The sequence below is a fragment of the Musa acuminata genome, chromosome BXJ2-1, assembly GCF_036884655.1.
Source record: "Musa acuminata AAA Group cultivar baxijiao chromosome BXJ2-1, Cavendish_Baxijiao_AAA, whole genome shotgun sequence".
NCBI classification, from domain to species: Eukaryota; Viridiplantae; Streptophyta; class Magnoliopsida; order Zingiberales; family Musaceae; genus Musa; species Musa acuminata.
In genome coordinates, this window is record NC_088338.1 from 6,844,242 (window position 1) to 6,872,006 (window position 27,765).

Below are 27,765 nucleotides of genomic sequence, written 5' to 3' on the forward strand. Positions count from 1 at the left end.
AAACCTAACAAAATTAGTTGGAAATCGGGAAAAAAATCCGGAAGTATTTTGGATCTTTAATTGCCCAAATTGACATATTATTAAGCAACTAAGTTAACCCAATATGGATTAGTCATTAATCAAATATACACATCAAACAAACACTTCCATTCTCCTACTTAGTATTGAAATATTTGGTGATCTTTCACTCCTCCCATCACGCTTTCGTCTCCTCTAAACTTACTGGTAAGCAGCGGCGACGAGCTGCTTCGCTGAAACCGGCTACCGCCGGTAGTCGGAAGCCTACGGTGGGACGCAAACGGCCGTAACGGACACCTGACGACCGGGTACCGCCCGTAAACACTGAGGCTGGGGCTCACTTATAAAGCCCCCCTGGCGTTGGGTTATCGGCTCTCCGCCGCGGTGTCTTCGCTTGATGCTTTCTCCCGTTCGCAGGGCGAAATCCTCCGGTGAACGAGCTCAAGATCGGCGAGTCCCGCTTTCGGATCTCTTCTGTAAAGGGTTCCCCTTCTCCCCAACCAAGATCTCGAGTCCTCTCCGCCGGGTGAGTTCTTGCTTGGATCTCAGGTGTCGATCGCCCCATAACACGATCTGGTTGGCTTCTTGTAGGTTGAGTTCGGAATTGTGGTTTGAATCCTCTGCGTGTTCGGGGTTGGGAGATCTCGCATTCTTGATGAATACGTTGATCTGCCGACGGAATCTTGGTTCTTGATTTCGTAAGGGTTTCAGAATATCGGTTTGTTGGTTCTTGGTTGGATCCCTTCCAGATCTGATCGCAGATCATTCTCGCCGGAATTTGGCTTTTGATGAGATTCTTGTAGCTGTGATTTCTCGAATTGAAGTTCTTGGGGAAATGAGGGGCTTGAGATCGAAGTGTAAAGTTGTTGTTCTTGTACTTCTCTTTGTATGGGTGGCTATCACGGGGCTATATGAACTGTTGAAACCAGTCCCGAGTGGCTGCATCATGACATACATGTATCCGATGTATATCCCTATCCCCACGCCCGCTAATGTCTCGTCGGACAAGTACGGGCTGTTCTTGTACCATGAGGGATGGAAGAAAATTGATTTCGATGAGCATCTGAAGAAAATTAATGGCGTCCCTGTTCTTTTCATACCTGGAAATGGTGGCAGCTACAAGCAGGCGAGCCTTTTTAATCTTTTACCCTTTTCATTGTTCAAAGTATAAAATTTTCACTTTCTCCAAGTATCTTAGTTACAATATGTTATTTAAAAATGTTTATCTTTTGTATTATACCAGTTATTTCTCTAGCTCTGTAGTAAAAAAAAAAAAACACTTCTTGTTCATGTACATTCAAGTTAATGATGCAAATTTGTGTTCAAGACTTGATGCATATTTGAGTAGTTTTCAAGTTAAAAAAAAAACACTTTTTATAGCAGCAAGGAATTTTGCTGCCAAATCTGGTCTGATATTTGAGTAGTTTGACTGGAAATAGACTTCACCAATGAAATTGTTGGTCTTTTAAATTAATCACGATGCTTGTCATTCCTTGAAAAGTCAAACTGACCTGACACAGTCTGCATCCAACATTTGGGAAAACCAAGAAAATATGGGGAAAAGATAGGATTTTGATAATGTTTTTATTTCCATGGTACGGGAAGAGAATAGGGATGGGTGTCAGTTTCAACCGTACCTTCTTAATATAGGCTTCTGATCTTCCTTCTAGTGAATCAGATAAAGATTTCCATTATGTTCGCTGAATTGCATTTTGAATTCACTGGAATGCCTAAGCTGTTATAGAATTATGCAAAAGATCGGAGACTTTAAAATACCAACTCCATATATCAGTTAATCTGTATGCATTATTTTTCCTGTTCAAACAAACTTGTAATCAGAACTACTGTCATTTTCAACTAAAGCGAAAATGGCTAAGTTGACTAATAGTAACTTTATATTTACTGTGAAGTATGGTATCAATGGAAGACCACTAAAGGGAAAAAATAGTTAAAAGTGAAACAACACATAGAAAATATGTTTATAGTTTGAAGGTACAAAGATTTTGTTCACAATCTTGAAGGTACATAAAATAAAGTTGTAGACATAAAAAATGAATGCTTCATCCATAAAAAAAATTATAATTAGGTAATTAAAGGATCTTTTTGTGATGGTTGCTGAACTGATGTCAATTCCAGATATAGTGCAGACTGCAGAGTTAATTTTCAAAAAATGAAGCAGGCAAATTGGAGTTGTAGGTAGTATTTACTTTTTTGAACAATTTTTTCTGAAGCTATTATCACATAGCCATTTATGGTTCTGAATACATGCCAAATTGTCATTTTCATTAAACTTCTTAATTTGATGTGCAAAATAACTCAAAAGTCCTCCTCTGAAAAGTCTTCATATCTATTATGCACCCTGCATATGTGCTACGTGGTACTTTAATATCTGCATATCGCGCTTATTCGAACATTGCCTGGGTCATTTGAACATGCTCTAGTGATGTCTAGTGATGCTCCAAGCCCTAAGATATAGTGTAAGGTTGAACTTGGTTTGATGGCTTGTTGAAAAGGCAACTCAGGTAAATTGATCCTCTTTTGTACCATGGTAGATGAGCCATACATTGTGCATTTGTTTCAGGAATTTTGTTGTAATATAAACTCCACAATCTCTTCATCATACTCTTTCATGATTTTTGTATCGCTGACTTCAATTTGCCGTTATCTTGACAACCTCAAGGCAACCTTCTTCTTTGTATCTTTGGACCCAGCAATGGCTCTTATTTTAAATATTTATAAGTATCTCGCCTGAATGATTACCTGAATTCTGAGTTATCATGTATCTTTTTTTGATCCTTGATTATGGAAGAACTAGGGTATTATACCTTTAAAGAGGTTATGAGCTTCTGAAACTGCTGGTATCTGTGGCTAAACTTTGGATCCACGGGGTCCATTTAGTTGTTATAATCTGCAGTTTCAAATTCAATCATATGTTCCTAGTTTCAACTATTGTCACAGAAAAAATTGTCTATACCTAGCTCTGTGCTGTAAATGTTGTTGTCATGACTTGATGTTGTATGATTTGGCAAGCAACATCAGTGGTTAATTGATTTCATGGCAACTGAAGTTATATGAGCTTAACGTACAGCCACAGGGACATATTCTTATCGCTAGCAGGCTTGGTTTAATTGAAACCTGGAAGTACTCTCTTCTCTTAATTTGCTTCCATTTTCTGAAGGATTTTTATCCAGCTTGATAAATGAGTGTTGGTGCACTTTAGGATTGAGTTAAATCAAGTACTTAAATTTGTGTCTTAGGAAATGCACATCTTTTTATTTTATGTTAGTCCATTATGATTTTCATTACAAAAACTTGGGGCTTCCTTAAGCCAGTTAGCATGGTAGCTTCTTCCTCCATTGAATCTAAACATTATGTTATGTCTCTGCCGTCCCAATGTTCTGATTTATGCTCTTTTAAGCCTGCTTAAAGCTTGATTTGAATGTGGTGTTGTAAATAACATCTGTCTTGTTTATCTTTTCATCTGCACTTTGTCTTTCTAGGTCCGGTCTTTGGCTGCCGAATCTGAACGGGCTTACCAAGGAGGACCACTTGAACTAACTTTCTACCAGGAAGCATCTGTTGTACCGGAAAAGACAAAAACTAAGTCGGAGGATCTGGATAACTTTGTGCTTCCCACCCAATATACTCATAAGCTTGACTGGTTTGCTGTGGATCTCGAAGGGGAACATTCTGCCATGGATGGTCGGATACTTGAAGAGCATACCGAATATGTTGTATATGCAATCCATAGGGTATCTTCGATATTAGACTGAACCATGTGCTACGTTTTGAATGAAGAATTTACTTGCCCAAACGATAATTTGCTTAATTGTTATCAGATAGGTAAATAGTTGCATGACTACTAAATGGTGTAGAACCTGATCTCAGTTACATAGTTCTTTTTTCAGCATTTTATGCTGAAGATGCTTCCGATTATGCACATAAACAAAGAAACATTTTGTGTTGACAAACTAGTTTCTTTACACTTGTTTGAGCTGGTTAGTCCTCTTTAGTCATCGCTTGAAGTGCACCAAGGGATAGTTGCATTTAACCTTTACAAGTCAATGACATATCTGATTCCTATGTGGTTTCAATTAAATTGTTCTCAAGTAGTTTAGTGAGTTAGCAGAGCGGCATTTGGAAAAGCTGCAAACAGCAAGGGACAATTTTGAATCTTATATGATTTTTTAATACTTGAATTTTCTTAATTAAAATGTAAACATTGGATATCGCTTTATTAGCTTACTTTAGTAAGTGAGCATAAGTTGACCTGAAAATTACTGTATCTAAATCCTTTTGTATGGTCGTAATTCAAATATGAACTTGCCTGCAAAGTTTTGAATGTCGATCGGATCGGCACATGCTGATTGGCATTTACTGGTCCAACCAAGGACCAGTGGCGGGCCATATAGGTTGTTTATGTTAGTATCTAATATTTTATTATTTTGTCAATGATATTGGGCACCAGAATTCATATATCTTTCAAGTATATCGACATCCTAATGGTCCAATCGGTTACTAAAATTAGTATCATTTCGAGATATAAATCCTTCTTTGTCAATTCTGACAAATTATGTAACTTGTTCTTTCATTTGTACAAAATTATGTACTAGATCATCAGATAATTGCTGACCCATATTTTCATATGCTCTTGTAGATCTTGGATCAATATCAAGAGTCTAAAGAAGCCCGATCTAAAGAAGGTGCTGATGTTTCCGGAAGCCTGCCCTCAAGTGTAATATTAGTTGGCCATTCAATGGGTGGCTTTGTGGCTAGAGCTGCAATTGTGCATCCATACTTGCGGAAATCAGCTGTTGAAACCATAATAACACTTTCAAGCCCACACCAGTATGTTTTATCACCTTTTTTCTCTGATTATGTAGATTATTAGATTTCTAGCATGAATATTTAATCCTTGATGAGAGCTTACAACTTGTCCAGATTGCCTCCAATTGCACTGCAACCATCCTTGGGGCACTATTTTTCACAAGTGAATGAAAAATGGAGAAAGGGTTATGAGATGCAAACAAACAATATTGGCCATATTATATCTGGTCCAAAATTATCTCATGTTGTTATTGTCTCTGTATCTGGCGGCATTTACGATTACCAGGTTTGTTTTTTATTTTTCTTAATGTTAGTTATAAAAGAGATTTTTGATGACTGTCTTTATTTTATCTTCCATTTATATTAGTGTTTACTTTATAGTTCTTGTTCCTGTAGTTCTTGGTTATATGATTAGTGATGTTCTATCAATCAGCATTCTAGATCCTTAAAGACAATACACTCAAGTCGGGAAACCATAGAAAATAACCTTGACCATATTTAGTGTGCATAATTGGGAGTTTTCTATGTGTGGTGTGATCATTGACCATATTTAGTGTGCATAATTTGGAGTATGCATAGAAAATAACCTTGACCATGTTCCAGCCAAAGTAGGTCTTTTGCAATTCGTTCAGATTTGGATGCCAATCCTTTTTACAATGAGTTGCTAGGTGTGTAATTTTGCATTTTCCTCTATTTTGCTTGGATGATTTTTGTTTGTGCTTGAGTTTGTAAATGTGACTTTGTTCAATGTAAATCTTGTGTGAGTATGCTGACTGTGGTCCCACTTCTTTGATGAATATGTTTTTCCAGGTCCGTTCCAAATTGGCTTCTTTAGATGGCATCGTTCCGTTTACTAATGGTTTTACAATAGGAAGCTCAGGTATGAACAATGTCTGGCTTTCAATGGAGCACCAGTCTATTCTCTGGTGCAATCAATTAGTTGTACAGGTAAGCAAGTCTACAGATTGGTGCATGGATCAGTTTGGTTCTGTGAGTCCTCCATCAACATCAATGTTCTTTGCAGATTTCACATTCTCTTCTTAGTATGGTAAACTCTGAAACTGGGCAACCATATCCAAGTGTAGCAAGAAGGATACTTGTGCTAACAAAAATGCTTCAAAGTGGCATACCTCATAGTTTAAACTGGCTGGGGGATATGCATACATCTCAGGTTTCAATAAAGCTTCCCATCAAGGATGCTGCACGTGATACTGGTATTTTTCATTTTGCCACCTCTAGCACATCACGCGTTGTTTTCAATTTTACCAAGTTTGTAATTATTTATGCACGAAAGCTGTACAAACTACAAATTCATGCACAAATTATCTGTGCACTGAAGCAATGACATTATTATAAAAAAGAACAAAGAAAAAGCTATCTTTCATCCGATGTGGATATGAACTTAGACATATTTTTTTTCATTCTTCATACAAGTTTCAGAAATAAATTTTGGCATCAAATCTGTGACTTTTTAGAAAATAAGGGGGCTGTAAGAATAGCAGTGGCCTTCCTGAAGAGGACTTTTATTGTGACTGGCTGCTACTAGTGTTTGGTCTGGCGAAAGTGAAAGAGAAGAAAAAAACCAGAAGTGCAATTCTAGATAAGAGATTATTTCTTTATTCTGACTTTGGTTGGGAATGTGAAACTGACATCTGTGGCAATTAATGTATTGATTTTTCTTAACCAAACATCATAGGTAGCTATAAAATGATTTGACATATTTTAAAGCTAAACAAATTTGTTTTTATATGATCCAACTTAATATTATTCTTAACCCAGACACATTAAATCAATGTGATCAAATCAAAATTAACTAAATAATTAAAATTTATTCTAATTAAAACAATGCTGTCATATTTCATCTTTCTGCAATAATAAATTCTGGAACTCTGCAAGTTTGGCAACGACTTTGGGTCAAACAAAAATCTTCATGGGAACCTAAGGTCCTAGTTCAAACTGAGTTCAACTTCTTAAAACAATTGACTCCTAATAGCTGCAGAAATTAAGGCAGCTATTTTTCTTGAACACATCATTCATCCATCTTTTTGTTCCTTTTCTCAAGGTAGAACATTTAGAATTCCCTTTACTCACTGTATGAGTATTTATTGATGTCTCTTTTGTCTAAAGTTGTTTTTCTTACTTTAATATTTACAGTTTCATTCACTGATCCCTCTTGCCTAAAGTGGCTAAGAATCTGTTACAAACTTGAAGCTGAGAATGGCTGGTTAATACTGCATAAAAAGTCTGTGTGACCCTTCATTAGAATTTAAGCGGTTTGATTTATATTCAACTCCTATTGGTGGAGGATAACTTTGATGATTTTTATGATTACTCCCATTGTACATCTAGAATCTGAACATTGATATAGATATATGTAGGAAGAGAGATTTCTTGGGGTAGAACATTTAAGCAAATGAGTAATATATTATTGTTCATTGCTTTTGGACTGAGAATAAGAGCCTGTTGCTTGTTGCCTATCTCTCTGTTCATGCTTATTTGTAACTTTCTCAATGGTTGGGAAAGATCTTTATGACTGACCCCAAATTGTTGTTCTCACTTCTTACCTTGTACTTCAGAAGCCATTGTGATAGATATGAACTATGAAGTATTATAACTAAAGATATGCATTGGGCTTGCAGATCCTCCAGTGCAGGATCGATATTCATGCCCCCCCTCTGTTCACTGGAGTGATGATGGCCTTGAGAAGGATCTCTACATAGAATCAACCACTGTTACGGTTTTAGCGATGGATGGGAAGAGGCGTTGGTTGGACATTAAGAAACTGGTAAATTTCACCCAGCTTCAATATTTTCTACTCATGGGTGTGGTTTGAAGTTAGTGTTCCTCTTTCTTAGCTGGTCTCATGCTTGATGGGATGCTTAAAGAATAATTTGCATAGGTGTGCAAGCAATATTTTATCTTTTGTTTCATCATTTACTCTTGAGAATATAAGTTCTGTGCAATTCATCTTTTACTCAATCAAACCCAGTATTATCCCCACGTTGGGAAAGGCTGTTTCCTTGAAACCATGATGTCAAAGTGGCAATAGAGCAAGCTTCCCAGTGGCTGATGCTTGTCGTTATTTATGTTACTCTCACACTCTATCGCATTCTGTTAACCATCTAACTTGGTCAATTTAATTTGTCTGTTCTTGCTAATAAGTCACTGAAGACTCTTTTGGATGGTTTCTTCACTGTATGTTTAGGTAATATATATGTATTGCTTAATTAGTGTTTTAACTGCTTTCAGGGTTCAAATGGTAGAGGACACTTCATCTTTGTAACAAATCTTGCTCCCTGTTCTGGGGTTAGACTTCACCTGTGGCCTGAGAAGTCGAAAAAATCATTATTAGGTGAACTGCCTGTTAGTAGGAGAACCATTGAGGTGACATCAAAGATGGTTCACATTCCTGCAGGACCTGCACCAAGACAGGTACCTATTCTGCATCATCCTCCGATGAAATTCCATCATGTACAATCTGCATAGAAACTATTGGTTTTTATTCATTGACAGACAGGTATCTCTATTTTTATTCAATTTTTATCCGAGCATCATGCCATAAATGCAATTCTAGGCTTTTTTTTTTTATGATTTAAGGAGGCACTCTTACAGTGGAAAGATCCTCTTTTATGCATCAGATTGAACCAGGAAGCCAGACTGAACAAGCACCTCCATCTGCCTTTCTTCAGCTAACTCCTGAGGAACTGCATGGTTTTCGATTCTTGACCATTTCAGTCGCTCCACATCCGGTAATACCTTCTTTTCTGTTTTCTTTTCTTTTATTCAGCTATATGGTAGATCTCAATTGTCACCTCCTATATAAAAAAAATGGATTTCTTTTGGAATTCCACATCACTTTCCTGGTCTATCTGCATGAATTTCTGTACAAAATTTGTGCTCTATGACATGATCTTGCTTCTGCAGATGTAGATATTATTTTCTATTCTGCTTTGTGGTTCCTAAAGCAAATGCATTCTGTAGAGGGGACCTAAACTAATGCTCATGTGGGTTAGGCTGTTGCTAGGTTCTCTCTTTTGGCTATATTTATGATGATGATAGCTTATGAAAATGTTGATATGCATAACTAGTAACAATTCCTAGTTTCCTTATTTAAAAAAACAAGTGATAAACCATACTTTAGATTCTTACCCTTTTTGTAGATTACCTTTCCAGAATTTCATTACACCATGTTAATATTTTCTGTATTTCAATTGGTTGTACTAAACTATAAAATACTATCTAAGTTTAAGAATTGAGACATGTCTTTACAGGTCTTTAGCATTGCATGTATCAGATCTCCCTTTAGAACATTGTGTCTGATAATAAAATAAAAAATTACCTCTTTCTATCATCATTGTAATCTATGCAGTAATTCAAACAGTTAAAATCTGTTTAAGTATAGAGCCTATGACAATTCTATAGAAACTTACAAAACATATGTATACTGTTATATAATGCTACAATTTAACTGTCTAGGAGAAAGATGCTACCTTTTGTTTTAAAATCAAGTTAACTGGTAGATTCTTGATCTACATTTATTTTTTGTTGTTGTTCAGACTGTTTCAGGTAGGCCTCCGCCTGCTGCTTCTATGGCAGTTGGACAATTCTTCAACCCTGAGGAAGGAGAGAGAAAATTTTCTGCTGCTATGCTTCTTCGGTCTAGCTATGTGCAAGAGGTTCATGCTTAAAAAGTTATTTGTAGGTTTTTGGTTCACTTACATATTATATAGATGTGGTACTTAAGATGTTCATTCTTTTCCATTTAAGTAAAAACCTTAATCATTTTCCGGGTGGTTGCAGGAAATGTTGCTTAAGGAGGATCATCCACTTGCTTTCAATTTGTCGTTCTCCATAAGCCTTGGTCTTTTGCCAACTATTTTGTCTCTAAAGACAACTGGTTGTGGGATAAAGTCTACTGCTGAACAAACTGGAGATGATGAGCAAAGCAGTAAGCTCTATTTGATCCTTCCTTTTCCTTGTTTCTTCCAATCATGTTTAATGTTTGAATTCTGAAGATTTTAACTTTTCTAACTATAAATGATTTCTCTCTTTTTAGTTCTTAACGTCCTAAATCCTAATTGCATATTGTTTCCCACTTGTCAATGTGTATTTATATTTGAAATGTTGGACTTTAAGAGTTTAGAATCTGTGGTTGATGTAAAGAGCATTGGATGGGTACCATATAAAATGACAGCAAAGATGAAGCATAATGTTAGATCTGGCATGAGAGAGCTTATTGATCTTTTTCTCTAAAGATAAGTGAGGTAGGTAATATAATCTTTGTTGCATGCATTAATCAAATAAGTTAGAATGATGGGTATGCTTGTCAAAACTTTGAGGGGCCTATTTGCCAAAATCCTTGGAGAATTGTCATAAGATTTTGCATGGGTGACAAGGAACCTCAAATGAAGAAATCAAAGGCTAGTAAACATTGGAAAAGAAAGTATGAAGAAATTGGTTGCACAAACTAAATAGTGGCAAGACAAGGTATCATAAAACCAATCAATACATTCAAAATTGGTGAGAAGGAACCTTGGAGAATTGTCATAAGATTTTGCATGGGTGACAAGGAACCTCAAATGAAGAACTCAAAGGCTAGTAAACACTGGAAAAGAAAGTTTGAATAAATTGGTTGCACAGACTAAATATTGGCAAGAATAGGTATCGTAAATGATAAAACCAATCAACACATTCAAAATGTACCTCGGTAGAAAGGTATTGGTGCTTGCTGTGCCAACTCAGAGTTGCTGCTGACATATAACTATCAAATTGTGCATTGTATGAGGTTATCGGCGTGGCAAACGCTATTCCATGATACTACTTGAAATGCAAAACTGCAAAAATGACAAGTTGACTATATATGGAAATTTAGTATCAAGAAATTGATGAAGCAATTCCAAATGTACCTCGGTAGAAAGGTATTGGTACTTGCTGTGCCAACTCAGAGTTGCTGCTGACATATAACTATCAAATTGTGCATTGTATGAGGTTATCGGCGTGGCAAACGCTATTCCATGATACTACTTGAAATGCAAAACTGCAAAAATGACAAGTTGACTATATATGGAAATTTAGTATCAAGAAATTGATGAAGCAATTCCAAGTACACAAGTGTAATATGTCAAGCTAGTCCGATAAAATCAAAATTATATAGATTGTCTTAAAGAATATGGCTCTAATAAATATCCTTAGGAGTTAGTTACTTGCGCCTCATTAATCATCACAAGAACAAAGCAGTTAATGTAGAACTAATTATTGTTTGGACGTGAAATGATCTGCCTTACTACACTTGAATGATCTAAAGGTGATTGCTGTTGTGATATATAATATAGAAATAATCTGAACTTTAATGTCTCATGTCTATTGAAAAATTGAAATAACATGTTTCTATGGAAACTGTAATCCCATTACATTCTTCTGAAACTGACCCCTAGATTCCCAAATAATTAATTCCTAATGACTTAATAATCTCATTGACATAATTTACATCTTGGTAGGATACATGAGCATAAATTCCATTCAGGTACTGGATATTATGGGGATCAGATGTAAATTACAGTTTCAGAATTTATTATGTCAATCCCAAATAATTGGGACATCTTGTGTTGCACTAGTGATGGAAAAAAGCTTCTTTTCATGTTTTTAAAATTATGGCAACTGAACATATCATGGTGTCACAAGACCAGTTTTGTATCTACGAAAGGATGATTGGAGATTCTACTAAGGAGGAATTATGTGCCAATATAGTATGAAGCATTAAATGGGAATAAAAGGACTAAGACATGGAGAAGTGAAATATTACATTTTTGACAAGGACAACAACAATAATAAAACCGTAATGTCCCAATTATTTGGGATTGGCTAGATCCTTTGCTACCATTAGACTCTGCAAAAATAATATTGAAATCGATTAAGATTTATGTTTATGAAACCTGATTTTTTTTATGAGTAGATCAATGAAAATTGTATCACACATTTTTAATCAAATATACATCACCATGGACATATACACATCGGAATAATGGGTTGCTAGACTTGTTATTGAGATTCCCCATGGTTAGGGTGGGAACATATAGAGGCAACATGAAATATAAAAACTACAATTTTTTAACATCTGTCATGTGTTATGACAGACTTATTGGAAACTTTGATAGTTTGATTGGTCAGGATGTTTGAGGTTGGTCTTGGCTTGCCGCACCTTGTCTTTTCATAGATAAAAACTACAATTTTTTAACATCTATCACATGTTATGACAGACTCATTGGAAATTTTTGATTGGTCAGAATGTTTGAGGTTGGTCTCAGCTTCCAGCAGCAATGCTGTCTTTTCATATATACACAACATTTTTTTTCTTTCTATACATGCTTGCTTAAATGTTCAGTCCTCCAGTTACTCATGTTGATTTATTGTTAGCATTTCAGGGTTTTGCAAACTTCGTTGTTTCCCACCTGTTGCCCTGGCTTGGGATTCGGTATCTGGTCTGCATGTCATTCCCAACATGTATACTGAGACTATCACTGTAGATTCATCACCTGCAATGTTTGATTCTAGTCCAGAGTCTGACAAAACTATTGTATTTTTGTTGGTAAAGCTCTTTTTTATCTTGTAGTATATATTTGTTGATGATTGTCATGGATTTGCAATCGATTTCTGAATATATATATCAAAATGTTCGTTCTAAGGTGTATCTTGCATCAACATTATTGCAGGTGGACCCACACTGCTCATATACAATGGGTATTTCTGTTTCTTTAACTGCTGCAGCAAGCAGATTTTGTCTTTCATATTCTTCACAGGTGATTGTTTTCTGTGATTCGCTGCTTTTCTTCTGAGCTTACTGATTTGTAATCTACAATTTTGATCTCCATATAGAAGTCGCACATAATAAGTAACCTTCAAAATTTGGAGAGAGGAAAAGGAATTAGGAAAAAAATGAGAAATCTTAATTAGTGATCTTTTCAACCTATCAAACAGAAAAAATAATAATTTCACTTTTGACATTTGCAGGTAAATTTGTCGTCTTCATCAAAGAAAAAGGATAAAATGGTTTAAAATAGGTTCAATTCCCCATCTAAGGGTGTTTATGTCTGCATGCTTATATCCTAGTATTGTGCATATTGCTCGCAATTTGATTCACTGCATGTTTTTTTCGTTCTTTCTTCATTTGTTTGAAACTAGCTTTACTTCCATGGATATGCTTCTCTATATCAAACTTGATCACTAGGCTACTCGACTTTGCAGATTACTGGTTTCATGATAGCGGCTGTGTTTTTTGCTCTGATGCGGCAAGCACGTGCTTGGGAACTCGATGCATCACTTCCATCCATTTTGTCAGCTTTGGAGTTTAATTTGAGGATGCCACTTCCTTTTCTGATCTTTGCTGTGTTACCTGTTTTTGTTTCTTTGCCTGTTCTATTGCTGACAAGGCAACATGTGCCTCCAATTGCAAGCTACATCTCTCTTTCTGTATTGTGCTATTTAGTTGCAAATGGATCTGTGATGATATTGATTCTAAGTTCTCAGCTGATCCTCTATGCTGCTGCAACTATACATGTTTACATCAAGAAAAGGTTAGTGTTTTCCGTAGTTTACAAATAATCTGTTTTCCAATTAATTTAAATTATGCAGTTCTTATAATTCTTTTCCTTTTGTTAAAAAAATGTTCATTTGAACTAGTCTTTGTTGATCATTGGATTTGTATCTTCCATCTTCAAAAGGATTTTATTATGCATTCTTTAACACTAAATTAATTGTGCTAAAGCAAAATTTCCTGTTTTTGATTAATTTAATATGCAACAGTGTGGATGATTTTTTTGTACCAGGAGGTCTCTTGCATGTCTGCACACCATCCAGCAGCTAGGACTAATAATCGTGGCATAACCAAATTTGTTGACCCTAATACCTTGGATTGTGTCAAAATTCAGTAGTTTACTCTTAAAAATGTTCTGCCCAAAGAAGTTTAGTTTCTAGAAAAAGATTTTATTATCCTAAAAGAATAGAAGATCTCTCTTAAACCAAGGAAAGTTTTGGTTGACTGGAGAAGGAAGTGATTAAAAAGTTCTGGAAGGTATGTGTTAGATGGATTGTTCACCTTTGCACACCATCCAGCAGCTAGGACTAATAATCGTGGCATAACCAAATTTGTTGACCCTAATACCTTGGATTGTGTCAAAATTCAGTAGTTTACTCTTAAAAATGTTCTGCCCAAAGAAGTTTAGTTTCTAGAAAAAGATTTTATTATCCTAAAAGAATAGAAGATCTCTCTTAAACCAAGGAAAGTTTTGGTTGACTGGAGAAGGAAGTGATTAAAAAGTTCTGGAAGGTATGTGTTAGATGGATTGTTCACCTTTGCTTTCTAGGAGCTAGAAAAATCAAGAAAGAGAGATTTTTTTTTGATGAATTTTGTTGGATCTAAACAAAATTTTGGGCAAGGAAACTAGAATTATGATTGGTGGAGGTTAACATGTGACAAAAATATATAATAGGTTGGTGATCAGTCTGATTTGTTCTAACGTCTCTTCTGGATGGCTCTTTTTGTTTCTTTTTTTCTTCTTTATCCCTCTGTCCTAGTATTTATGTTGTCTTTTTGATAAAAGGGAAGCTCAGGCTTTGCCTATCTTTGCCTCAAAGAAAGACCAAATAGCAAGTCAATCATATGCTGGTGGGAGTATTGTGCTCTGGGTTATATTAATTAATAAAAGATGCATATGATCAAGTTTTAAATACAGGGTGATATATCGACTGCTTATATTGCTTGATATCATCAGAAAAATAATAAGATGTTAGATATCAATCAGCACTGTCCTGTATGGTCTATTGGTATATGTTTGAATTGGTATAGACTACTTTATACATATTGGTTCATAGAGGTGTTTTTTTTTTCAAATAGAATTATCTTAAATCATCAAATGCTCGTACAAGATGTTTGGAGGTGAAATGCTTCTCCAAAAGATATTAGTCAAATGTTGTCTTGCAAAGTTTGCTAAAGCATGAGCATAAAAAATTGTGTTGACGTGGGATAAAGTTCCAGTCTGTAACATGCATGACTTTTGCTAGATGTAGGATGTCTAGAGTTATATTTTTGAACCTCCATGAGTGATGTCAGGTTGTTGCAGAAGCTATATGAGTTGCATAGAGTCTGATTTGACCTGTAGAGAGGATAAACTCTTGCTCAAAGCTTTACCTAGTCCTTGGTAGATCATCCAAGTTTCAGCCATTAATGAGGAGGATGTTTTTACGGTGCAGCAACCAGCAAAAACAATATTGTTGTCTCGATCAAAGATGACGTATCTTGCCCCTGTAAAAGAAGACATAGGAGAGTAAGAGCCATCACAGAAGAGAGAGTATGAGTGTTGATTAGTTGTTTGTGTGGGAATGGGGGAAGGAAAATTTTTTCCTTATCCCTCAGGTTTTGGGATAGTAATTGGGGCATCATTGGTTAAGCCAAGTGCACTGACCGATATATTGGTGGGTTGAAGGTGTTGGTTACGATGTTTGCAATTCATTACGATGCTTCCATAAAAGCCAAAGACAATTTGCTAGAAGAGAGCAAAAGAGAGAAGTCGAGTGAGGATCTAAATCTTCTCCTTTGTAAAGCCAAGAACCATGAATCAAGTTGTTGAAGAAATTAAGAGGATGAGATGTTTGGGCTTTACCAGAGATTTTTTGTGAAGACAATCAAAGAAGATATGCTTGATTGAGTCTTGGCTGGATTGGCAAACCGGACTTGTGAAAATGTAAATATGGAGAAAGTGGGATGTCCATTTGGAGGTGGATAGACATTTCTGAAGCTTCCATAGGAAGTTTTTAATCCTAGGGAGTATCAGAAATGCCCACATCACCTTCCAGCCCTTCCATCCATTGTCCATTTTTCTAGGGATGTCTTTTAGATAGGCATAAGCACTACGAGCAGAAATATGTCTGAGGGGATGGGGGGTCAATTGTCATCACTTGGGATGGCTGGAAGAAAAATATTAAGAATGGAGGTGGCAATGTCAATAGAGAAAATGTGATGAATGAGTTGGGCATTCCATGAGTTGTGTTCAAGAAGGTCCTAGACAGAAGTGACTGTATCTAAATAGTTGACGTTGATGTTGGTAGACCACTTGGATAAAGGAATATTAATGATCCATGGGTCATTCCAGAGATGAGTGGTAACACCATTTGATATTAGTGGCATTGAGTGGATTGTAGAGGGATTTCTAACCATAAGATGATTTCTTGGGTAATGAGGAGTTCCAAGGGTGAAGATGTCCATATTTAGTAGACAAGATTTTGGCCCATAGACAAACAACATCATTAAGTAGAGAGATGATGCGTTTAGCAGCAATCATGGTTTTGACAAGTTTCAAATCACGAAGACTGAGGCCGCCATCAGCCTTATGATTGGTAATCCTAGTTGATGAGACAAAGGCTGTTGTGATTGGGTTAGTTGTTCTGAAAGAATTTTCTAGAAATGGTAATGATTCTATTAATATTTTTGTCAGATACCCAAGTGTTCATGAAGGTATGAAGACGGATGACATTAACAATCGAGTTGATAAGGGTGGTTTTCCCAGCTTGAGAGATAAGGTCTTTTTTCCATCCTTGTATTTTTGTTGAGGCATTTGTTAATAATGATGTCTTGGTGCACCTCAGTGAGTCTGGCGTGGCTGATGCAAGTACCTAGATAGTTGATGGGCCAACTGGCCTCACCGATGTTGAGAAGGTTTTTGACATGATGCCTAATGTAGACATTGCAATTTTTCAAAAAAATATATGCTGGATGTTTTAGTGTTAACCTGAAGGCCTGTGATTCTAGAATGTGTTGAGGGCATTAATAACATTAAGGCAGGATTTATCAATAGTTCTAAAGGCTATAATGATGTCATCGGAAAACATCAAATATGTGAGCTTTACACCTTTGATACTGAAAGGAGTAATATGACCGTTGGCTGACAAATCATTTAGTATACGAGAAAGGATTTGCTGAGTTATAATAAAGAGTAGAGGGGATATGGGGTTGTCCTTACGAATGCCATGATGACTCTTGAACCAATCAGTATGGAAATCGTTGATTAGACAAGAGAAACTTGGAGATGAGATGCATGCTTTAACCCATTTGGTAAATTTAGATGGAAAATTAGTTCTAAAGGCGGGATTTATCAATGGTTCTAAAGGTTATATAATGATGTCATCTGCAAACATCAAATATGTGAGCTTTACACCTTTGATATTGAAAGGAGTAATATGACCGTTGGCCAACAGATCATTTAGTATACGAGAAAGGATTTGTTGAGTTATATAATAAAGAGTAGAGGGGATATGGGGCTGGCCTCACGAATGCCATGATGACTCTTGAACCAATCGGTATGGAAATCGTTGATTAGACAAGAGAAACTCGGAGATGAGATGCATGCTTTAACCCAATTAGTAAATTTAGATGGAAAATTAGTTCTAAAGGCAGGATTTATCAATAGTTCTAAAGGTTATAATGATGTCATCTGCAAACATCAAATATGTGAGCTTTACACCTTTGATATTGAAAGGAGGAATATGACCGTTGGCCGACAAATCATTTAGTATACCAGAAAAGATTTGTTGAGTTATATAATAAAGAGTAGAGGGGATGTGGGGTTGGCCTTACGAATTCCATGGTGACTCTTGAGCCAATCGGTATGGAAATCGTTGATTAGACAAGAGTAACTCGGAGATGAGATGCATGCTTTAACCCAATCGGTAAATTTAGATGGAAAATTCATTTTGGACATGGCAAAAAGGATGCCATCCCAGAAGATAGAATCAAAGGCTTTAGATAGGTCAATCTTGAGCAAAATCAAAGAATTACGACCTTTGGAGTTGTACATTGCGTGAGCTAACTCATGAGCCACAACAATGCTATCGTGTATGGAACGACCCAGAAGGAAGGCTGAATCTGTTAATGATATTGGGAAGGATATTTCTGATTCTATTAGCAAGAGTTTTGGTAAGAATCTAGTAGAGAACAATACATAGAGCAATAGGTTTGTAGTTCGTGATGGCTTTTGTATTGGACTTTTTAGGGATGAAGATTAGATTGGTTTTGTTCCAACTAGGAGGCAGAAGATTGAAAGTCATTGAATGCTTTAGTGATAGAAGAGGCAAGCAAGTCCCAATAATGTTTGAAAAATTCAATAGTGAACCCATCAAGCACAAGACTTTTACCAAGTCCCACAGAAGTGCACCATGTGTCTCAGATGTGGTGAAAGATGTCGTGATAGAGTCATGGTTGGAATCAGGAATTTTTTGAAATTGAAGCCAATTGGTCATGATTGGGATTTGAGTTATCCAAATTGACTGCCCATAGATTTGAATACCAATGAAGGAAGCATGAACTAATGTCTTCAAGCTTGGTGATGATGTCACCAGAGTTAAGTTTAATCGAGTGAATGAGATTTTTACATCTTCTGTGCTTGACAAGGGAATGAAAATATTTGGTATTCTTGTCATTGTTCTTGATCCAATTGGTTTTGGCCTTGGTCCACATTTAAGGTGCACCTGAGACTGAGAGTGCCATGCTCTTGTCGGTGAGAATTTGGAGTTCAATTAGGTCTCTCTCATTCAGAGGATGGGACTTGTTTCGAGATTCAAGGTCAGCGATAGTGGCTAAGGTGTTCTTGAGTTTAGTTTTGATGTTCCCAGCACTGTACTGACTCCATTGGAGATGTCAGGACCAAGGCTGTTCAATCTCTCATGAAGATTAAACAAGGATATGGTGGGGAGACTAGGATTGCACCAAGAATCGTTTAACACGGACCTAAGCTCAGGGTAATCTGCCCAATAAGGCTCGAAAATAAGTGATTTAGTTGGCTTGGGGCCAGAGTAAGAATTGGTGCAGATCAAAAGAGGGCAATGACCCAATAAAAGGTGTCTTAGATAGAAAACAAAAGCAATAGGGTTGATGTCTAACCATGACATATTAGCAAGTGCTTTGTCAAGTCCAACTCCAACAGAAACTCGAGAGTTACCAATCCGATTATTGGACCAAGTAAAGTTCGAACCATGAAAACCCAAATAAGAAAGATTGCAAGTGAACATAAAATCACGGAAAGAAGTAATTGAATTATTTAATTGAAATGGCCTGCTCCCCTTCCTTTCCTTGGGGTGGACAATACAATTGAAATCTCCACAAAGAAACCAAGGTAAAGAATCCAAATCAAGCGATGAAAGACCAGACCAAAGCGAGTTGTGTAAACTAGGAATAGGACTGGCGTAAATAGCAGAGAGGAGCCACAAAGATTTACCTTGTTCTTCCAGTAAGAAGTGCATAATTTGGGATCCATACTCACAGTGCCTGCTCTTAGTTTGTCAAGTTTCCAAGCAACAATTATACGTCCTGATCTACCGCGGGCTAGAGAAGCTGCTCCCTCCCAGTCACGGCTGAGTCTGCTTATGAATTTCTGGCTGGCCTCCATGTTCAAGTGAGTCTCTAGAAGTACAACATGACTAATATACATGGATTTAATTAAATACAACAAATGATTGAGGCAATCACATTTGTGAGCCCCTCTACAATTCCAACTCAACACATTCATGAGGGAGATGGAGAGGACATGGCTAAGGACCTGCTGCAATCTGTAGAAACAATTTTGGTGGATTCGGATTTCTTTTTTCTTACTTTTGTGCTTAGAGAAAGAAGAAATAGGAAGAGATCCTTCGGAGGGGTGGATCAGGCTTTGGGACCTGGCTTCTGAGGAAGATGGGACCATTCTAGATCATCACCATCTAGGATGAAGTCCCCTTGATCTTCATTTGCTTGCTCTGCTGCTTTTGGAAAGCTTGGGTTACCTTGTGTACAAGGCTGTTGAAAAGCCCTTCTTCAGGATTGCTCAAATGAGGGGTGTCTTCGGTCTTCGTAGGACGTTGAATGAGAAGGATCAATCGGTAGGGACCTGCAGAAGAAACTCGCCATGTTCTTGCAGGAATGGAATAGAAGGTGGAGAGGCCAAATGTGTTAGCGAATGGTAGGGAAGGGAGAGGAGTTAGGAAACGGGACAGATTGGAGATGAAGATATTTATCATAGCAGAAGGGGATGATTGTGATAAATATCTTGCCATGTTCTTGCAGGAATGGAATAGAAGGTGGAGAGGTCAAATGTGTTAGCGAATGGTAGGGAAGGGAGAGGAGTTAGGAAACGGGACAGATTGGAGATGAAGGTATTTATCACAGCAGAAGGGGATGATTGTGATATCATAGAGGTGTATTTAATGAATATCTTATGACCAGAGTATTATATCAAGGTTCAACTTTAAGTCCTTTATTTTTGACATTTGTAATAGACCTTCATAAATTTTAGAGTTTGCTAATGATATTCTTTTGATTGATGAGAATATGAGTAATTATAAAATCATGGAGATAATTGTTAGAAATTAAAGGTTTTAAATTAAATAGGACTACAGATTAAGTACAAGGCTTTAAATACCAGTTTCATAAAAACATCAATTGCTGGTTGGATTATTACATTGTCAAGTTACCAGTGATATTTCGACGTATACCACCCATATGTAGAGCGGTATCAAATTGCATGGATTGTTATCAAGTGCTTGGTCGGGTTGACAAGTATCAAGTTTTGTGTATTGGTTTGATTCTATTATAAACCATGTCTGATTATATGAAATACATTTTTAGCAATCCTAGAAAGGAATTAAGAGTTGCATCTAAAATAGACAACAAGTCTGTGTAAGCAAAAAAAAAGTTATAGTGTATCTATTCTCAACAAAAAAGACAGATTGATGAAATTATATTTCATAAACCAAACTGTACGGAAAAAGAGAGTGGGAGTGGGTAGTTGTAGTTTTGTATGATTGTTATGTGTTCCTTAGATTAAAAAGAAAAACTTTATTGGATAGTTGTAAGGCTAGCCATGCCTCATAGTGATATTTTGACATCTAAGAAACAACAAATACAAAAAGTTATAACTAAAAAAGATATTCATTCTTCTATATAAGATCGAATGAGTATCCATACAAAATGGTGTGGCTTTTTGTAGAAAAAGAGACATATATACCTTCCAATGAGGATTAGTTTCAGAGTGATTCGGCTAGCAACCTAAAGATGGATCGGACGAATTGCTTGGTCTAATTTGGAGGTAGGGTCATTGCCTAGTAGTCCTACCTAACTAGGCTTACCACTCGGTTTTAATAGTTCAAAATCTACCATTCGGTATCCCTATAATTTATTTTATTTGTTTTACAGTTGCCTTTCCTTTTTTTTCTTTTTCTTTAATATTATCTTCCACGTAAAACTAAACCCTTTCTTTCTCTCTCCCTCTCTTTGCCACTTCTGCTCGATCCGTCATATTATCACTGCTGCTTGGCTGCCTACAGCTTCCATCCCACTGCATCACCACTTGCCCACCATCTGGTTCGCACTTCCTCCGCTGTTGGTATATCTCATTTTTTTCCTCCTCTGCTTCTCTTGTTTCCTTTCCCTGGTTCTCCTTCACTTGCACCGCTCCCCCTCCTCTCCCTTTGGTTAGTGTTGACAAGATGGTATTGTCGGTATGTACCGGGATTGGTATGAGTCTAGTATATAGATTCAAAACCCGCATTCTAGTTATGGAGACAAGAAAATTTTCCAAGAAACTGTAAAAAAAATACAGTTGCTTTTAATTTAGCTAGGATTTTTCCTTATATGATGCTCAGTATCAGGAAAATATTCAAGTCACCGGCCTAAATAGTTGGGACATTGACATCTTGTTCTTGTTGTTGTGATAGAAGATATAAGCAAGTCCTTTATAAAATTAATTTTGGAGGCTGAAAGTTAAAACTAGGGTGTGCGATCAGTGAGCACAGTTCCATCCTAGAAAGAGCAGCTGTGTAAAGTTTGAATTTATGAAAAAAAAATTATTTCAGTAAAGTAACAAGCTAGTTTTTAACAGGATACTGGACTTTTTGTAGAAAATTAAACAAAGCCCAGAACACTGGACATTAGTCACATTATGCCCATCCTAATGAGATTTTCCTTGCACTAAAGTAATAAGCTAGTCTTTAATAGGATATTCGACTTTCTGTAGAAGATTAAACAAAGCCCAGAACATTGGACATTAGTGACATTCTGTCTATCCTAACAAGATTTTCCTTACAAATTCAATCTTCATGATTTTGGAAATGGTGTATTGGTTTTGCAGCTGGCTGGCATGGGAAGACAACTTTCAGATTGCGTTTTTGAATCAAATATTTAGGTTTACATCAATCTTTTACTCATTGAAGGTGAGCTACCTCTTCTACATTTCTTGATTTACAATTCGATTATGGAGAATGTGAAACTTTGATGAGGACCTATATGACATTTGGAATTACTTATGCCTCTAGAAACTAGAACTGTCTTTAAGAGCTATTCGTAATTCTCCTAGCATCCACACATAAATGAACTTCTGGAACAGATTGTGCAGATTCTCAGGGGCAGTCCAAATTTCGTTGTAGCATTTGTTGCAATTCCACTGGTCTGTTTTGTTCATCCAGCACTTGGCCTGATTGTATTGCTTATATCTCATGCTTTCCAGTGTCATGCTGCTCTGTGCAGGTATTTCTTTGAAGCAGCTCTCAATACCTGTTTGATCAAGTTGTTATCATCTTCATTTTAGTGTTGCTTTTTCATTCCTAAAACATTATATTCCATCCATCAATAACTGCATCAGTTTTTGCTTATTAACAACTTATTCTACTTTCTTTGTTAATGTAATGTTTTTATTACTTGCCCTTGCTTTCCTTTTAATTTATTTACTGTGGACAATGCAGAAACTCATTGTTATTGGTGCATTGTAATTGCATCTGTAACAAGTTCTATTAGCTTCCCAATTTCTAAGTTTTGTGTGTCAATGGTGTAAAGGAGACTGTTGATCTTGCTTTCTTAACTATTTTACACAAGTGTACACTTAACCAAAGCTAATGGGTACTTTTGAGAACTGGATAGCTTTGTCCTGCTCAGTGCATCAATGCTCTGCTGCAACTTAAGTTTTTCTGTCTCAAATTTGGTAGTGTTCTGCAAGTTACGACTTCAGTTGTTCTCTAACTTTATGCTGTTTCATTCTTCTATGAAATTACAGAACTAATACAGGATAATTGTGAAAGAAAAGGAGCATGTCACAACATCTTACTAGTTGTTCCAAGTAGAATAGGTGAATTCAAATAATGAAGTCCTTGTTTAGGTAGGACGTAGGAGTACTAAATTTTTTGATCAACAAGCACCAAGATCATAACATGATATGCAGTAATTACTCCTTGTGAGTAAATTTTTGGAACCTAGAACCATTTAAATGCCCAGAATAACTAACTAGTATGTTAGCTAATAAAGTAATGAGCTCTAGTAGAGGTCATTCAGGTCATTCTTTTCTTTCTTTGCAATTTCAGGAATTCCAGGTCTTCATACTGCATGCAATAAAGCTTTGAGAGAGAAAAGAAAAATGTCTACCCAAATAAAGGTCTTTGGCCTTCCAAAGCTTTTTCACTATGTACTTGAGTATTTCCTCTAGTACGTCATTAATTCTCCTCTCTTAGTCCATACTTAATGAAATGGTCTGATGCTCATACATATCCATGTAGTAACAAGGTCAAGCTTTTTGTGTCCGTAAGATTTTGTTCTCGATTATTTTGTTGACCTGATATCACCCTAATTTTTTTTTTTTTTTGCTTTATTTTCATTCTAACAAACCTGGACACATCAAGGAACTTCATGGTTATAAGCCCCAAGCTGCTCTTTGGCCACCAATTTTCGGCATTTGTTAGATATTGTGTGATTCATTTACAATCAGTTTTTGCCCCTCTTTAAAGTTGACAGAGAACAGAAATAGCTATTAATTGATATTGTGGTTAGGTTGAAGAAAGCAAAATAAATTCTTAGACAAACACCTATTTGGCAAGAGTTAAAGCAAGATTTAGAATGAGATCCTCCTAGGGGTCCTGCATCAAAGGTTCCAAAGCTGGTCCTCTTGTTAAAACTTCCTAGGAGCACGTAAAACTGGACTTGTAAATAGATTGGATATAATCCAGTCAGATCCAAAATCTGATCTGATATAGGTGGTTCTTGATGGACATTTTAATACAATGTTTCAATCCACTTATTCAATTATAATCAGATTGGATACGACATCAGCCCCATCGTATAATAGATCCAATCAACTTATTGTTTACGTGCACCAAAATGAGTAGATTGGATATTTCATAATTGTGTAAAGGAAGTGAGATGTACGGTGGAAGGAAGAGACTAGAATCAGGAATAAAGCTCAAAGGAGGAAGAAAAAGAATAACCGCGGCCATAAGGATATGTCATCTTTTACCCTATCTTAGGATATGTCAGTATTTTATTGTTAAACCTACTTTTTAGAATAAAAAAAAGTCTCAAAACCTCCCATGCAAGAAAGAATTTCTGTTGACATTGACATGTCCTCTATTCTTTCGGTTTACATTTGATCATCTTCTTATAATAAGTTCCTTGATCTTTGTTACTTCCTTTGGATATACGACTACCAGTGGACAAAGTGTCTTTCCCAGATTTATTAATTGTTTCAACTTCATCTGTGGTTACACCTTCCAAAAATATTAATTACTTCACAAAAAAAAGGGCATTTCTTTTGTATCAGTACCCCTATTTTTGCCCACTAAGATGAGTTTTATTTGATCTTTGAAGGAAGGATATTGCATTTCTCTATGTATTGTTTGACTTTTCACTATTAAGGTCTGAGTTTATTTTTGTTCAACATTAGCAAAAGTCCACCCATGTGGATTAGTGGAATATCATGATCTTTGATATCATGTAGCTTTCTCGTTGAACACTTGAACACCTCATTTCATTTACTGTCTCGTGGACCCTTATTCATTTTCACTGATATTTCCTTTTTTAATTCTCTCAAATAGTTCTTTTTGTCTTTATGACCTTTGAACACTCCATTTCATTTATTATTCCATGGACCCTTATTCAATTTTACTGATGTTTCTTTTTTTGTTTTTCATTCTCTCAAATAGTTCTTTTTGTCTTTATGACCTTGCTATCGTATTGATACTCTTTTATATGGTTTCTCTGGTTATCATTCTAAGAGTTTATTTCATTCTTGTAACAGTTTTTTGACGGCTTCTTTACGCAGCCATGCTCAAAGAAGGGAATTCTCTGGCTCAGGAACCAATTGCAAGCCTTTTTTGCTATCCAAATGTGGAACAACTGATGATTTTGATTCACTGCTTCCTGTCGATGAAATCTCTCCAACTAGCCCAAACACAGTGAAAAGCTTTGGTGACAGTCAACTAGAATTTTTCAATTGCCAGCACAGCATATTGATCTTGCATCTTCTTGCTACACTGATGTTTCTACCATCACTAGTTGCCTGGTTGCAGGTATGGGATCTCATAGTTCTTTTCTAGCTACTGATAGGCATCTCGTTGTCTTAAAAATTTCGTGAAAAATTAACTGAGAAGGATTGCCTACTTGAACTTACCATTATGCTAGCACAGCAGTGAGCTTTTCATTTTTAACTCTTAAAAGTTTTGAATTTGCCAGGACATGCATTGCAATTTACATGACAGACATGTCAGGTTTCTTCTAGATTGTTTTCTTCTGTGAAAATTTCCGTGCATTAAGCTTAAGTTGCAACACATAATATAAATCACCAAGAGTCCCTTAGTCTTTGCTGGGAAGCTACACCTAATTATCTAATAATATATATTTTTTAATGTTTTCTCTTAATTCCACATGTCTACCTCAACATATCTATCTCAACGATCCATAAAGTATTACTGAACTAAAAATTTTCTTATATATTTTTTCTTTCAATTTAAATTTTAAAGTACCCAATGATTATACAAAACTCCTGATGCCCTCTCCATTTTAACTACCCATTTTTACTCATTGAATAATAAATCTCTTCATTTTGTTGAATTACCATTCCAAGATATCTAAAATTTTATTTATCAAAAAATATTGTTCATTTGACTTAATTATATTCTTAGGTTTACTCCTTGTATTAATTACTAAGATTGTATATCTCATATATTCAGTCTTAGCTTTACATAATCTATACCCTTTAGTTTCTTAGGATTATTTTTATTACTCAAAGTAGAATTAGTTTCATGTAAGCGCTCATCAAGTAATACAAATATATCAGCAAATAAGATACATCAAGCAGAGGTCTATCTTATATATGACTAGAAAGTTCATCCATTTTTTAGCTTGTATATGTTTTTTATTAACAAGAATAGTCTCGTGGCTTCTCTTATGCTATTATAATGTTTTGTAGTTTATACTTGCTTATATTTTTCATCATATGAAGTTTCTTTTGGCTTGTCAAAGATTTACTTGTTCTCTCCTGCATCTCTTATATTTCTCAACATTTGTTCCAGAGAATTGGGATGGGCCAGAGCTTCCCTTGGCTTATCGATTCTGTTCTATGCATGGGTGTCATTCTGCATGGTCTTTGTGGATCGAGGCCAGATGTGAACTCTATTTATTTGCCCTTACAGGGCAGTCATGGTCGCGAAGTTGGCTTTGGCCTTGTGTATTTTCTTGCTGGGTATTTTACTTTCTTGAACACTCTTGTTTCGACCCCTTACAGAGCATTCTACGCCATGGCGGCTATAGGAACCATATCTTGCATTTTGAAGAGTATTGATAAAAGGAATAGAGAAAGAGGAGACATTCATTCTAGAAGTAGGCGGAGACATTCTCATAAACACTAACTACCGACTTCCCAATGGTTTGAAAGAAGTATCATATGGTGCGTGCATGTTAGTTGCTTTCTGGATGGTTGTCTGCGGTACAACTTACAGAACAACTAGCTGCCATGGTCATGACACTGTATGAGCTACAATTCCTCCAGTTTTGATGTGGGACAAGAAAGAAGCAGCATTGTTTTTCTTTTTCTAAATTTTGGGAAGAACATCCATCCATTCCCAAAGTAAGAAATTATCACATGTAATTTGCTGCATTTTCAAAGCAAATTCGAATGCACCATTTTTATAGGCTTTATATGTCAGTTAAGTAATGGAACTTGCTCCAGTCAATTTATTGGTAAGCTTTTTGTTTGTATGTGGTACTGAGATCCGTTGTTGCAAAACGTAATGCTTTTTAAAACCCTTTGCTGTGGTCCCTCCAAAGTGCTTGACAAATTCTTTACTGAGTCCAGAATTTTCCATGTTACCACGTTCAGTATTGCTTTTGTAGTCTTTCTCGCCTTGAGCTTTCTTCAATCGAAGTATGATTTGCTTAATGAAGTTTTGTTTTCCTCCTTTTTTTATGCTGTCTCCTGCCCGTTAATAAGGTGCAAATCTTGCAATGCTTACTCATTTTATAGTTCTTAAGAGGAAAACCGTGCAAAGGCAGGCAGGTGCCAAATTCTTTGTATAAGTGCAATTAGTCAGATGCATCCTTCTTCAGGTAACTGAAACAAAAGCTACATCTCTTGTTTTCTCCTTTTTTTTATTTTTATTTTTAGCTATGCAAAATGAACATGATCCAATGCAAAACCCATCACCTTATATATTTAAAGCAGGGGTATGTATTGATCTATCGGATAGATCTAGACATGGATCGTCCTATACCTATAAAGGTACTTAACGTCCAAAGAAGATAAGTCCATTATCCTTTTCTTATTTAATTTTGTTTATTAAAATGAAACAATTTATATTAGGGCTAATCAAAAGGCTCTAATTTAGGTTTTTTATTTTCGGAAAATTTTTTGATTATTTTTTTTTATAGATTTTTTGGCATGCACCTATGTACTAATAATATGATACATCTTCCAACTTAACGCAACTTGCAGATTAAGGTATCTCGATATTGGACACTTTCTGCCACAATTAATTGTTCCTCTCTTTTTCGTTGCGTCTTATTATGATGCATAATTAAGAGATTTGATACACCGCAAACGCTATAAATATATGATTCAAATATGGGTCATGCTTTTAAGACGTAAC

The 27,765-nt window shown here is 36.1% G+C and overlaps 1 protein-coding gene across 5 annotated transcripts; it reads left to right on the forward strand.

Moving 5' to 3' along the window:
- Positions 1 to 366: 366 nt before the first annotated feature.
- On the forward strand, positions 367 to 26,811 carry LOC135584427 (GPI inositol-deacylase-like). 5 transcript variants are annotated; one of them, XM_065092844.1, is made up of 19 exons: positions 367 to 544; positions 610 to 1,144; positions 3,519 to 3,770; positions 4,676 to 4,866; positions 4,960 to 5,131; positions 5,656 to 5,793; positions 5,870 to 6,059; positions 7,485 to 7,630; positions 8,095 to 8,277; positions 8,484 to 8,594; positions 9,402 to 9,521; positions 9,646 to 9,793; positions 12,267 to 12,430; positions 12,555 to 12,641; positions 13,087 to 13,415; positions 21,993 to 22,074; positions 22,248 to 22,387; positions 24,921 to 25,191; positions 26,194 to 26,811. In XM_065092844.1, the coding sequence occupies exons 2-19, from the start codon at positions 854 to 856 to the stop codon at positions 26,527 to 26,529; spliced, it is 3,351 nt and encodes a 1,116-aa protein (XP_064948916.1). In that variant the 5' UTR covers positions 367 to 544; positions 610 to 853; the 3' UTR covers positions 26,530 to 26,811. The 5 variants fall into 5 exon arrangements, with proteins under 5 accessions (XP_064948916.1, XP_064948918.1, XP_064948917.1 ...); XM_065092846.1 differs by lacking the exon at positions 367 to 544 and having other exon boundaries at positions 24,945 to 25,191; XM_065092845.1 differs by lacking the exon at positions 367 to 544 and having other exon boundaries at positions 711 to 1,144; positions 22,257 to 22,387; positions 26,194 to 26,677.
- The last annotated feature ends 954 nt before the right edge of the window (positions 26,812 to 27,765 follow it).